The sequence below is a fragment of the Panulirus ornatus genome, chromosome 24, assembly GCF_036320965.1.
Source record: "Panulirus ornatus isolate Po-2019 chromosome 24, ASM3632096v1, whole genome shotgun sequence".
NCBI lineage: Eukaryota > Metazoa > Arthropoda > Malacostraca > Decapoda > Palinuridae > Panulirus > Panulirus ornatus.
In genome coordinates, this window is record NC_092247.1 from 6,896,663 (window position 1) to 6,911,338 (window position 14,676).

At 40.5% G+C, this 14,676-nt stretch overlaps 1 protein-coding gene across 2 annotated transcripts in view; it reads right to left on the reverse strand.

Annotated features, from left to right (window-relative positions):
• SamDC (S-adenosylmethionine decarboxylase) overlaps positions 1–14,676 on the reverse strand; it is a 51,656-nt gene that overhangs the window by 19,838 nt on the left and 17,142 nt on the right. For both annotated transcript variants that reach the window (XM_071677083.1, XM_071677082.1), the window contains exon 3: positions 7,450–7,576. In XM_071677083.1, coding sequence (XP_071533184.1) covers positions 7,450–7,576 — 127 coding nt within the window. The remainder of the gene's footprint in view (positions 1–7,449; positions 7,577–14,676) is intronic.

The window sequence follows — 14,676 nt, forward strand, 5'->3', positions numbered from 1 at the left end:
TAAAATCTGCAACTGCTTATAAGGGGCTTTATCTGCAACCCACAAAATTTTCCTTACTTTAGAGGACATACACTACCAGATAAATATCTAACTTGATACTTCAACTTTCAAAGCAAACCAAAATATTGCAAGAAGCATAACTATGAAACAGAGAGACAAGTCAAAGAATTAAACATATAATAACTCAGATTTTCAATGGCAATATCAAAAGTGCCAATTCATAACTAAAATTAGCCATTATAGTGCTGGCTACTCTGACATGAAAAAGAATGGTTGTGGCAGTCCTACGCGCTGACTGAGCACTCAACTGAGCAAAAACTCATGAGGTGGGGCAGAAGAACAAGCATAATACCGAAACCTGGGTTGATGCGCCCTATTATCTGAAGTGGCTCACGCGGTCACAAGTGGCCTGCTGCGGTGATGCCAGAGACTGGCCTGGTTGCTGCAGAAAAATGGAAGATCAACGGTCATTAAGGGCTACGGTACAACAGTACCCGGGAAGCTGACCCGTGTGGCGCCCTCCATAAACACACACCACCAGTCTTTGCATGAACATATAATGCATACTCATCAGTGATCATATATTGGCTCATAAAATATTAAATATAATCTAGAAAATCAGTTGAGAAAAAGTGGAAAAATGAAGCTGGTGGTGTGTGTGAGTGACCGTCTCTCACCTGTGCTGGGTACTGAGCACAGGCGAATACCCAGAGAGAAAAGGATATCTGCTTACTCTCCTTTACCTTAACTAATAAACATATGCATAAAGCTAGTAATATGACTAGTAAATTTTTGACAAGTACATGGTTTCTGTAGGAAATGTAAAACACTTACAGTAATATATTGTATTTGTAACATGGCATTTTTGCTTATCCTTACTTTGAAACAACTATGCAGACCCTAAAACTGTTCTCATAAGTTTCTATTATGTTAACCTTTCAACTTACCTTTACTAGACATCTCAATACATTGAATCTACTTTCAACACTTGCATTTTTATATTGCTTATCACTATATTATTCACATAAAATACAGCAAAATGTAATGTTAATTTAGACAATCAAATTTGTTTTGTGAAGTAAATCAAGAGGTTTTATCAATGCTTAAGGTGCAATATATTACATCATCACTTATAAATACATCTTTGGTATATTCTACCAATCTGCACAAGGACAAAATTCTTTACCAAATCTATTCATAAGCTACTGCTTTACTTAATCTTTTCAAGAGAACCTATTGTTCCTCCTTCTTCATCCATGTATCTACTAGTGTCTGTCTGTTTGTAAAGTATTTGAATGCTACCAAACTTAATTTGTTTTTCTGATGCTAGTTTAATAAAAAATTAGTACATCAATCATTTTCACTTCAAAAACACTATTTTCAAAGCCCTTTTCCTGAAACCCTTTTCATGTGGCAGTACTTGCTAAACAACTAACTCTACTGGCCTCCTTTCATTTTACATGGAAGTACAAACAATGCTGTGCTTCCAAACACATGCATGCTTCACTGTCTTGTCCTCTAATGCATATGTTTATGTTAAGTATTCCTCAACAATGAATTCTCATATATAGTAGCTATAAGTTCATCTTCCACCATAAAAATCAAGCATGAAAGTTAATCTAAAAAATACCTAAGCAAATCTATCATTTTCAATGACAAAAACTCCCTCCAGAAACTAATGATGCTATTCTAGTTGTATATGGTGTTTTTTTATGTGCACTTATTAGGAAATGATTGGTCCATTATATCATATAGAGCAAATATTAGATCTTATATCAACATCTGGCAGCGGATGGAACCCTGGAAGCGGAAGTGGATCATAGGGTGGGGGAGGGGGCGAAAATTCTGGGAGCCTTGAAGAATGTGTGGAAGTCGAGAACATTATCTTGGAAAGCAAAAATGGGTATGTTTGAAGGAATAGTGGTTCCAACAATGTTGTATGGTTGCGAGGCGTGGGCTATGGATAGAGTTGTGCGCAGGAGGATGGATGTGCTGGAAATGAGATGTTTGAGGACAATGTTTGGTGTGAGGTGGTTTGATCGAGTAAGTAACGTAAGGGTAAGAGAGATGTGTGGAAATAAAAAGAGCGTGGTTGAGAGAGCAGAAGAGGGTGTTTTGAAATGGTTTGGGCACATGGAGAGAATGAGTGAGGAAAGATTGACAAGAGGATATATGTGTCGGAGGTGGAGGGAACAAGAGGTGGGAGACCAAATTGGAGGTGGAAAGATGGAGTGAAAAAGATTTTGTGTGATCGGGGCCTGAACATGCAGGAGGGTGAAAGGAGGGCAAGGAATAGAGTGAATTGGATCGATGTGGTATACCGGGGTTGACGTGCTGTCAGTGGATTGAATCAGGGCATGTGAAGCGTCTGGGGTAAACCATGGAAAGCTGTGTAGGTATGTATATTTGCGTGTGTGGACGTATGTATATACATGTGTATGGGGGTGGGTTGGGCCATTTCTTTCGTCTGTTTCCTTGTGCTACCTCGCAAACACGGGAGACAGGAAAAAAAAAAAAATCAACACCTTAATGTAGTTAGTGTGCTAGGATGTGTTCTACAGGTTATGTGTATCTGTTCAAGACAATTATAAATTTGTGACTGGTTTTTTTGGTCTTACATCATGTTCCATTTCTATTAGTTTTCTGAAACATTCTGATTCTTCAATAACTTACTCCCTATATATCTAACACTCCATATCTTTTCCCCCTTATCCACTTATGTGACTCTTATCACAATGGGCTTCTCCCTTTGATTCACTATCTTAACTGTTCTTCAAAAGATCTCTCCAGAATTTTTAACCCTTTTTTCTCTACCAATGAATGGCACAATATCTTAAACTTAATCATATTTTTAAAGCTTTAGTCATAAATATCCTCAGGCTTCCATGCATACATTCAAATTTCATCAAAATTCCCATGACTTCCATGGCATAGATATCTGTATTATACAGCAAGCCTGATCTCATACCCCTCACCCTGTTTCAGTCAAGTGTTCCACTTCACCTTAATCCTATTTTGCTTTCAACTGACATATCTAAATTACCCATCCAATAAATGAACTATAATTTCCAGCCTCTTATATCATCACTGATTCCTCTCAATTTCAGCTAATCATAAGAATTCACATCACAGCTGCTGTAGGTAAACTGCTTTACTCTGGGATCATATGCACCTTTTGTAGGAATCAATGAGCAGAACCAAGGATTCCAGCCTAATTTTCACAAGTTGAAAGAAGCCTGAGAAAGCCAATTCCTAGACTTGAAAAATCTTTTTGTCCAAAGAATATTCACTACTGTATTCAAACATATAACAAGTGTGCCACACACTGAAACAGAATGATAAGGAAAAAAAATACAGCAAATAAAAGTCTAGACGTTCAAAGCACCACGTTTAACTCCTAAAGTCTAAGCAAGTAATTTTCACATCAAATAAAGCTTTAGGTGTGAAAGGTTTCTCTCCCTATTCCATAAAATTTGTATTTTGTTGATACATTATACAGTAGCAAGAACTCTTCCTCATCTGCTCTGTGTAGTTTTAGGACAATTCCTCCCCAGACAAGTCCTACTTACATTTACCTTCTGCTCATTTCCATCCTAAGAAGTGGGTAAGAATAAGACAAACCCAAATCAACTTTAACAAATTATTCTATATCAGTCTAATATATCTATATAGTAGGGGAAATTGGAAAGGGGAGAATTGAATAGGGGGGAATTGTCCAGGGGAAAACTGTCCTGATATGGCTTTGTCCTAAATCCAGTTCCACAGGTGGTGTTATCTAAGCTCAAATATCTTTTCAACTTCAATATCTATAAACGATGATAAAACAAGATCCTGGTATCCTGTGTTGTATATCTAAAGATACTCATAAGCAGATTTTTTTTTACTAATGTTCCAGAAAAATTGGAAAATTAAGTAAGGCCTAATAACCTGAACTGTATAAAGGAAAGTAGGGAAACAGCCCATAAATACTGAACTTAAATACACAAAGCAAGGTTGCAAAATATTTCTTATGCATATGAAATACTACCAATCACACTATAGTATATCAAACTAATCAAATTATAGTATATCAAGCTAAAGTAAATTTTAGGAAAGCAATACAAATCAGACTGCCATCTGTACAACATTTTCAGCCATTTTCATCTTGTTTCAATAATCAGTGCACAAACATCATCTAATATGGATGAGTTATGGTTATGCCTTAGCTCTTGCTTTCATAACAACAAATTTGGAAAAGATTTCATGTAACAATCGTGGAAGTTCAATCCAGTCATACCTGATAAACATTTATATCACTAATACTACTCTTTGTTTTTGTTCCTTTATAGATGCTTATAATGTATTTGAAACAAAATAATCAATGTAATATTTCATAAAAACACTTTGATTGCTTATCTAAGTCAAACAGTTTTGTAAATTTCTGATTCTACCAAATGTTTACCCTCAAATGTACAGATACAACTAATTCTTAATTTCTACACAACATTTATTTTGGAATGTACAGCTACCACCAAAATTATATCAATACAAAAGTATGTTTCTAATTAACTAACTTATGTGTCTCTGTCTTACCTGACCAATCACAAAAATAAATGGAAGCATGAAAAAATTACAGAACAATCATTTAACTTCATATTTCATAATCTTTAAGTTTCAATTAAACTGCAAACCACCTTAAGAGGTAAATCATACTGAACAGGAAAATCATGTGTCATGATCTGGGAAATTAGTGAACCATTCACTCAGCAACATGAACAAATTTCTGTAATTAATATCAATCAAGCCAGACGCCATCACAGCTGTGTACTAAGTACCACATTTAATGTTCATCACAACAGTTATCTAATTATTTTTCAGCAATTTGGTGTTAACATACATCATCAGTTACAAAGAATTCCAACACACTCATTCTCCAATAAAATTACAAAATCTTACGCCACCAAGCAGATATCCACATGCACTTAGATTCATTATGTAATTAAAACCACAACAGACCTTATGAATGTAGAAATAAAATTCCTCAATGAACTCTTAACACTTGAGAAGTGATTTAGGACACTGATGTGTTATGATGACATTACGTAATCTTACAATATTAGATGAAAGCTAGTGGGGAGGGGTATGCATATCAGGGAACATGAAGAATAAAAGGTAAGTGAAGCTTATATACATTAACAGAACCTAGTTCATACATTACCCTCATACTAAGGACATTGGTGGATGAGAGGATAAGTACCTTCATATTAAGGACACTAGTGGGCGAGTGGATAAGTATCCTCAATGCCACCAAAAAAGGCAGATGCTCAATTCTTTTTTCTGTAGAGGGTAATGTAAGTGCACATTTCAAGCAATATTTCATGTTTGTATACCTCTGTGCTGACAAGGAGATATCAGCAAAACTGGTTACAGTTTTTTCAGAAGGGGAACTGGCCAATAAAGTTCTCCCTGCATATGTACATAAGATGAAAGACATTCAATTACTTGTGATCATATAGCAAGTTCTCTATCATCGATACTGATGGCTGAGTGGAGAAGTGCCCACACTGCTACCATAAGTGGCAGAAGTTCAAATTTTCTCTCTGTGGAGGGTAATGTGTGTACTATGTAAGAGTGCATTTCAAGCACAATATATTTCATGTTCGTTTTCCTCCATGCTAACAGGTTGAAGTCGATACAACCTGACTACAGGTCACTGAGTATGAAGGGAATTGGACCATAAAGTTCTCATTGCCTATGTATGGATGAAAGACATTCATTTACCTGTGATTGAATAGCCAGGTCTCTGTTATGGACAACGGTGGAGTATAATGAATCTACACTACTATGTAAATGCATGTTCCAAACATTTTTTCATGCTCGTATACCTTCAAGTTGACAGGGAGAGACTAATGAAACGTTACTACTTGTTACTGTAAGTCTGACAGGAACTGGCCAATACTGGTCTCATCGCCTGTGTAGGACAAAAGACATTTGATTAGTTCTGATCAAATAGCTATTTTCCATTATGGCCACTGGTGTCTAAGTGGATAAGTGCCCCAACTGTCGCCACAAGTGGCAGGTTTGAATACTACCTCTGTGGAAGATAATGTATGTACTTTGTCAGTGTGCATTTCAAGAACTATTTTGTATTCATATACTTTGTGCTGATTGGGAAAGATAAGTAAAACCTTACTACTGATTGCAGTGTTCAGCTGGAACTAGCTCTTAGAGGTCTAACTGCCTCTGTATGTAGAACTAAAGACATTCTATTGCTTATGATCAAATAGCCAGTTCCTTATGTCAGGGAAAAGACAAGGGAAGGTATTCACAAACTTTGGTGTAAGTGAAAAACTTGTCTTATAAAATGTGCCAGGTCATAGATATTGGGAAAGACATATGAGGGTAGAAAGTTCCAAAGCTTCAAGGTCTAGCGAAAGAAACATTTAACAAAACACCCCATCCATGATATGCAAACAGTCACACAATAATCATGTGATGCAGAAGCTTGCCGAGTATTGCAAGGCCTTGCTAGTGATGGGGGCACACAAGCAGCCAGTTCTCTGGAGCACAAACAATACTAATGCCTTTATAAGAGGGAAAGTGAATGAGCAATGAGGTGTAGAGCTAGCAGATCAAATTCCAAAGTTAGTGATTAAGAGTTTATAAGTCTGACTGCTTTCAACTTAACTCTGTCAAGTAAAGAGCTAAAACCTCTCTATACAAGGATGGATCAATCCATTGCATAAGTGAAGCAACTGGTTGGATGAAAAGAAATCTTGACATCTAAACAGGGATCAGTTTCTAAAAGGCAGACTTAACAATTTCCGTAATAAGGGGTTTATGTATGGACATCCATTACAGATATATAAATGAGTGATAGACGGAAATATTTGCAATCAAAGCCTTTCCACCGCTTTCTGAGAAATTACAAGAACTATAAATAAATACATGCATATTTTGTTATTACATCTGCTAAAGATATGAAATACTGTACATGCTTATGTATATCTTTACTAATTCAAATTGAACAAGCTAAACAAACACACAAAAAGGGTAAAAAACTGGCACATAAATATTCACTCATACCTGTCTTTTGTAATTCATACAAATTAACAACTTTCTTTACATAAATGTCAGAGAGATTATAAAGAACAATACCAACTAGTCGCAAATACACCTTGTGCTAACTTATCTTCATAAAATCCTTGAAAAAATAATTTCTTACATGCATAAAACTGGGTAAAATAATAGGTAAACAACCATCACTTGTAACTAGAATCTTTCTGATACAAAGTAGCAACCATAAGCATAACTGAGACTTATTTCCTCGATACAATTAAAACGTCTTTTCAATTACTGCAAGAATATATGCATTATTAATATACTGTATTTACATATGAAGCAAACTTAATTCCCAAAATTTCAATACAAAGAATATAATAGATGATAAAGTTTTTATTTCTTACATACCTGGACAATGTCATATCCTGCATATTCTTGCACCAAAGACATCAACAGTGGTAGGCATAGCAAAGGGGTTGTTGTTCCACAGGTCTTAAGGATGAATCGCCTTGGTGAGATGAACATACTCGACTCGCTGCAAAAGAACAATAAAAACTTGTAAGGAACAAAAAATTCAAAGTATATAAATCATCGTATCATGCTGCATGAGGAAATGATACTTTCACACTTAAGAAAAATGATGCATAAGGACTGACTTCATTAGTAAAAATATACGTATATGAGAGCATGGAGTCTGGTTTCAAAGCATACGCCTTCGATGTTTAACAGTAAGGAAGTCTCTGAAAGGCTAAGTTATCCTTTCTTACCTTCATCTTATCCATTTCTGCCCTCGAGCCTTTGAGGATTCCCTATATGTTGAGTCATTTTCGGCTTGATCCATTCAGCAATGTTTCAGCCTTATTCGCCATTCTTAACTTTAAACAGATAACAGTAGGATCTTAATAATTTGTCATTAAAAGTAATTATAAACCTGTGAAATATGATCACTAATGGGGAAATACGTAAACGAAGAAATCTCAAGCAACGTCACTTGAGAAACACATTAATGACTTTTGGTATCAAAATTAATATTGCGGTTTTGAATTAGCGATTTTATGTACGCTAAAGATGTTGCTGGGCTGACAAGCTTTAGCTTTCTAAATAGTATTCCTGAGGTCTATGAAAGCGACAGTAATCTATGTAGACTGAGAGGCTTTAATTAGCTAAACAGTATCTCTAGAATTCATCTTTCAAACACCGAGCAGAATGTCACGCGGCGAAGAAGCTTTCGTATCTGATATCTACATAGTATGCCAAGGGTCAATTTTTCCAACCTGAGACGCAATGGCAGTCGAAATACCTCTTCAGTGCCTGAATGACAAGATAACGAAATACTAACGGGGACACAAATATGTATCTATAAATGTTCCACGCACAATAAGCAACTTACAGATAGCAACATGAGGCAGGACCATCAAACTACCAGTAAAAGGCTTACGTGCTGCTATGGTCACATGGTTTAACCCTACATTACCTTGGATTTGTAACAGTAAACAAATAAACGTCTAAACAGCATTCATCATAATGAAATTCGACTAAAGGAAGCCTTTTCAAACCCAGGACGCAGCTCAGCTATACCAAACTATACCAATACAACCGTGCCTATTTACCAACACCATGGCGACGTGACCGAAGAAGGATATGGAAGTTAAAGCTGATGAATGCATACATCAACCCAGGCAGAACTCCCTCCGTCTGAGGAACATCGAGAAAACCTTTCCTCATCACTTTGTTTTTCGAGGAAAATGTATTCGTAAACTGATATATCACTGCCAACGTCAGACAGTGAATGGCCCATATCTTCCTCCACAATCTATCTGTCTAATGGTCCTACTCGTGGTTGCTGGAAATCAGGTTTAGAAAACACTTATCAAGCACAGAATCATTATCAAAAAAGTATAATGTTTTCAATTACCAGGCAAACCGAGTCAAATTAAACACACTATGACAATTATGTGATTAATTTGTGTAACTGTTCAGTATGACAATATTGATCCGGTTTCTTAGGCCTACCCCACCCATTTCAAACAAGCTTCCCGAGTCTAAACCTTAAAATAAACTCGTCCAACCATAACCTAAAAGGTAATTCACCCCAACCTACCACTTACGCAAGCTCCCCACCCTAAACCTTTATATAAACACACGTCCCCAATCTTAATACAAACTAACCAATCTTTACCCTCAATAGAACAAGCTTCACCTACAGTTAATGCCGTGAGCATGATGATTCGGCCTGAACGGAGGTGCGATCCTTAGGTATGAAGGCGTGACGTTTGACTTGACCCTAAAGGGTCAAATAACAGGTCTTATTGTATCCAAGGCATCATCGTGCTCTAGGGGTCACCTTATGACCAGAAACCGGTAGTGACCTAACCGAGGGCAGCCCGTCTCCTTACGTAAGTTTTAGATGGCGTGCGTTCGCCCGCTTGGTACCACACCACCTTCAGCATGTGACTCTGGACACGTACCGTCTGGATCTCTCTCTCTCTCTCTCTCTCTCTCTCTCTCTGTTCTGATGGAAACTCGGCGAATTAATCCACAGTCCCTGGATAGGTTTGTTTCTCCAATCTGCCTAACGTAATGACCATCATAGCATATCCCTTCACACACACACACACACACACATTCTATTTCATAGGGTCGAAGGTTTGCTTAAAGCCTGGGGACAACCCGAGTAATCTACGTCTATCGTTTCTACTTCAACTAAATAAAGAAATCTTTCGATGAAAAGCAGAAGAGATTTTGAAGCAAACAACTTACATAAAATATGACACAAAATGAAATAATGTAACTACTACGTGATAGTCAAGCGAGTGTGGTAGGTCGATGAGCGCCGATCACATGTATCTAGCGTGTCTTGTGTTTATCTGTGTCACTTTGCCTCTGAGATAGTATCATATCTTCCTATATGGAAGGTGATGAATCAGATTATATATATATATATATATATATATATATATATATATATATATATATATATATATATATATATATATATATACCTGGGGTTAAGGGAGAAAGAATACCTCACACGTATATCCATAGTGTCATAAAAGGCGACTAAAAGGGGTGGGAGCGGGGGCTGGTATACTCCCCTCCAGTTTTTACTTTTCCAAAAGAAACACAGAAGAGAAACAAGTGATGATTTTTTTCCTCTGTGGCTCAGTCTGTTCCTAACGCTACCTCGCTATACATACATACATATATATATATATATATATATATATATATATATATATATAGAGAGAGAGAGAGAGAGAGAGAGAGAGAGAGAGAGAGAGAGAGAGAGAGAGAGAGAGAGAGAGAGAGAGAGAGAGTGAGCATGTGCGCGAATAAATACTGAAATCGATCGCATGTATAGGGTTTCGAAAGCTGTTGTAACAAGACCTGGAACAGCTAATTCTGGGTACGGCAAAATGCACTGAAGTTAAACAAAGTAGTATGAAACAAGCGTCAAGATAAGGATAAAAGATACAGGAGGGCAAACACAGGCAGAATGGACGCAGGAAATAAAAACAGCGCCTTTGAGTGAACAGCAGAAGCGATATTGCATGTTAGAACTATAATATCGTCTGCATGCGGGGAAGCAGTCGCGAGGTGAACGTATGACAAAAATGACCAATGAAATAGGAAGCATTGGTACGGCAGGACTCCAGTTATCTTACCCCAAGTACACAACTAAGTGATTATTATAACTTTTCAAGCATTCTGCTGAGAATTTCAATCCATAACTTTCCTTGCGAACCAATTGTAATCGAGATAGCCTTGCGTCGCCACACTTAGAGCAACCTTTTAAAACAGCAAGTTATCAGATTATTGAAATATGCTGTACATTTTCTAAGTGATTTTCTTCCTATATGAAAAAGATAAACATCCAATGCAGAACGTTTCTTTTTCCGTCTCGCTTAGAGACACGTCACCATGGAAGGTGTGATCGACCAACAGCGCCGCTCTGTCATCACTTCAACAAGCCTGACTCAGTCCTCCGCTCCCACTCTCGATCACTTATGTACACAGGACGGCGCATGCGATAACTTGCTTCAACAGCCTCTTAAAACACACTCACGATTACTTGTGAGGACGGCGTTGGCGATAACGTTTTATTTAACCTCTTAAACCACTCTGTGATATGACCCATAGGTATCATGGTCGGATCAAAAGCCAGATTGTGTCATACACAAAAAAAATGACCGTACCTTCCTGGTCGAGGGTCGCGCCGCCGTGCTCAGGCGGAGCAGTTCCACAAGTGTGCACATATCAGTGTGCACCGCCTCGCTCCAGCTACAGCTGCCTTACTAGGATGAAATGGCGAATTACATAGTCACGATACACGTCCGACGAAAGCACAGCGTAGGGGGGTAAGAATGTATGAAACGTTACATAGTCTCCGGCGGCTGTGACATTCTCGCGAAATGTTCATCATAACGTTATTCATCTTTGGCCATGAATGATGATTAATGCCTCTGGCTAACCCTCAGCAAACCGCGCAGTTATTCTTCAGAGTAATAACCTGGAAACTTCCCCCCGCTTTGGATACAGTGTGTGGGTTGCCTGTGATGTCTTGCCCCACGCCCTAGCAACTAACTAAATGCTACACCCCGCCATGGCAACAAACCCTCCCTCCGAGCGGCAGTCGACGACAGCGACCTTTAACCTTCAGGAAACTGACCAACTCCCAACTACCGTTGGTGGGTTCATGCCTTCCCCCTAAGGCCACGACCACAACCCCAGTATCTAACCACAGCCCCTTTTTTTTTTTTTTAGTGGGGGGGGGGGGCTCCTACCCTTCCTCATCGGCTATTTCCAACCCTCCTTAACACCATCTTCGAGGATCACAACCTGCCCCCCTCAGTCATTACCACACCCCATACTCTATAATAACAATTCTGAAGCTCCTTCATAGGCTATTCCTACTCTCCATTTGCCGACCCCTTACTAAGGGCCTCCTAATCACTCCATGGTGAACATAGTCATATATTTTCTCAAAACAGCCTAGTTCTGGCCCAGCTGGCACGTCGCCATGATTTACAAGGTTTGCAGTCCCCAAGGCCAGCTGATCATGCCTACGTATCTGCACAGGGTAGCATCCTACGAGGATGGGCCTCTATCGCCAACTTCTCCGTCCAAAGAGATCCAAACTCTTTCTTCTTCGAGGCATGGCTTCGTCAAGCCCATCCCTTTAGAAAGGAAACCGTTCGAACCCTATCGCTTTCACTTCTGCTACCTTTGGTCCTCCAAACTCTCTACAGCTCACTTTCGCATACGCTTAAGAATCTGACTCTCTTCTTTCAGATCACAAATACGACATTTGCGGTGCAAGACCCACTACCGAACTTTCCAACGATGACTCACCTCTGGTCTTCGTCTCCCAGATTTTGGTGAATGTTGTGGCCGCCGTTCACATCTCCAAAGCTCTCGACGGAGTGTCGCCTTGCCGGGGTAGTGCAATAAGGCTTTGCTTTCTCAATTTCTTTGGCTTTTCTGCCATCCCCCCCCCCCTCTCTCTCTCTCTGATGGAACGACTCTCCTCCCTCATGTTCCGTGATTAACCGTGTCCCCTCAGTGTTCTGTCCTATCGCCCCCTATCTTTCTTCTCTCCATAAATCATCTTTTCTGAACTTCAAAACCTACTGACTTCTGGCCAACGATTCCACTCGACAGGCTTCAGAGCATCTTCCCTCCCCTCCTCAACCCCAAATCTTGTTCTCGCAATCATCTTATTTACTTTTTTATCCAGATCTGTGCCTGGGTCACTCCTACCCCTCCCAAACTTTGTCAGGGTCGTCCCTCTCCCACCCATCCATGGTAAGGGTCGTCTCTCAATCTCCCATGGCTGTCTGGAGCGCCTTCACCTCTCCCACCTTGTTTGGGTCGTCCCTCACCCTCCCACCCCCTCGTCAGGGTCGCCCCCCCCCCCGGTCCACCTCTCCCCCTCTCATCCACCGTCTGGAGTGACTCCTCCCCCCTCACACTCCTCGTCTGGGCCGCCGCCCGCCTCTCCCCCTTCCCACCCCATTGTCCGGCTCTCTTCTCCCCCCTCTCATCCCTCGTCTCCACCCCCCGCCCCACTCATGGATCGCCTCTCCACCTCCAACCCATTATCTGGGTCGCCTCTCCATTTCTCCAACGTCGTCTGAAACGCCTCCACCCCTCTCCCACCTTATATAGGATCTGGGAAAAAAAAACAAGTGTGTTGTAATATATGGGGAAGCAACCGACTGGCTTCATAATCCACATCAACGACCCAGACAGTTCTCACCGGCAGAATCGCAAACGACGCGAAATTTAGAAACACCGCTAACTGAAAGGAAGACCCCCCCCGGATTCAGAGGGGATGGCAGATTCGGTCGGGGCCCGGAGTTCGTCTGCTACTGGCCCGCTAATCATGTCTTTCTTCCCCTAAGACCATCTGGAAAGCAGATGTTGCTACGTTGGTACACAGCATTTTTTTCTTCCAGTGTTTACTTTCCAACAAAATTTCCCCAGCAGTTTGTTTCCCCGTACTACACTGTACGGTACATAAGTTCATCGTCTTTTCCTTCGAACAGTTGAGCCGGAGGGAGAGGTGGGTGAGTAGGTGAGCCTTCTGCTGTGCTGTATGCTGTTTCCCACGCGATTCTTTAGTTCACCACGACGGACGATAACCTTGTTATGGAACACCAGGTCTCCTGTTGTCTTTCCCGTCCAGGTAATCCCCCACCCTGCCTTAGTCGTCTCAACCCCCCCCCCCCCGTTCCTCCCCACACCTTACCTGGGACACCCCTTCCCCTCCCACAACTTGTCTGGATCGCCTTTCCCTCTCCCCTACCTTGCCTCGGTGGGAGTGATACACATATATAGAAAACTGACGAATTACGCTCACCCTTTTAAAACTGTGGACCTAACTGTAAAAAAAAAAAAGTAACTCAGATGCAATACTTCCGATACAGACAATACATCACAAACAGGAACAAGAGATGTAACTTAGCTTGTTAATAGATATTCACTCTGGGGATAGGGGAGAAAGAATACTTCCCACATATTCCCTGCGTGTCGTAGAAGGCGACTAAAAGGGAAGGGAGCGGGGGGCTGGAAATCCTCCCCTCTCAATTTTTTTTTTTTTTTTTTTTTTTTCCAAAAGAAGGAACAGAGAAGGGGGCCTGGTGAGGATATTCCCTAAAAGGCCCAGTCCTCTGTTCTTAACGCTACCTCGCTAATGCGGGAAATGGCGAATAGTATGAAAGAAAGAAAGAAAGATATGTATATATATTCCAGTCCTTCTCTTGGGCTCGTACTCTCTCTTGCGCCGTCGCCCACAACACGGTAGGCGCGCACTATATATTCCCCGGTTTTGGCGGCAAAAATCAATCACGTTGTTGGTGTGTCTGTTGGCAACTTCCCTTCCTCCCCCACCCACCCAGTCCTTCCTGCTGCACCTGCTCCTGGGCGGCCAGGAGGTCTTCCCTCCTTCCCCCCTGAGCGACTGGGAGTCCTTCCCACTTGAGCGGCCAGAAGGTCTTCTCTACTTTCTCCTTCTTGCCATACAGAACCCCAGTGCTCGCTGGTCACACTAGGCTCACTCCGTCACACTATGCTAACTGGTCAAGTCCAGTAAAATACTGACTAGGCTAAACAGGTCTGGTATGACAGTGGCAT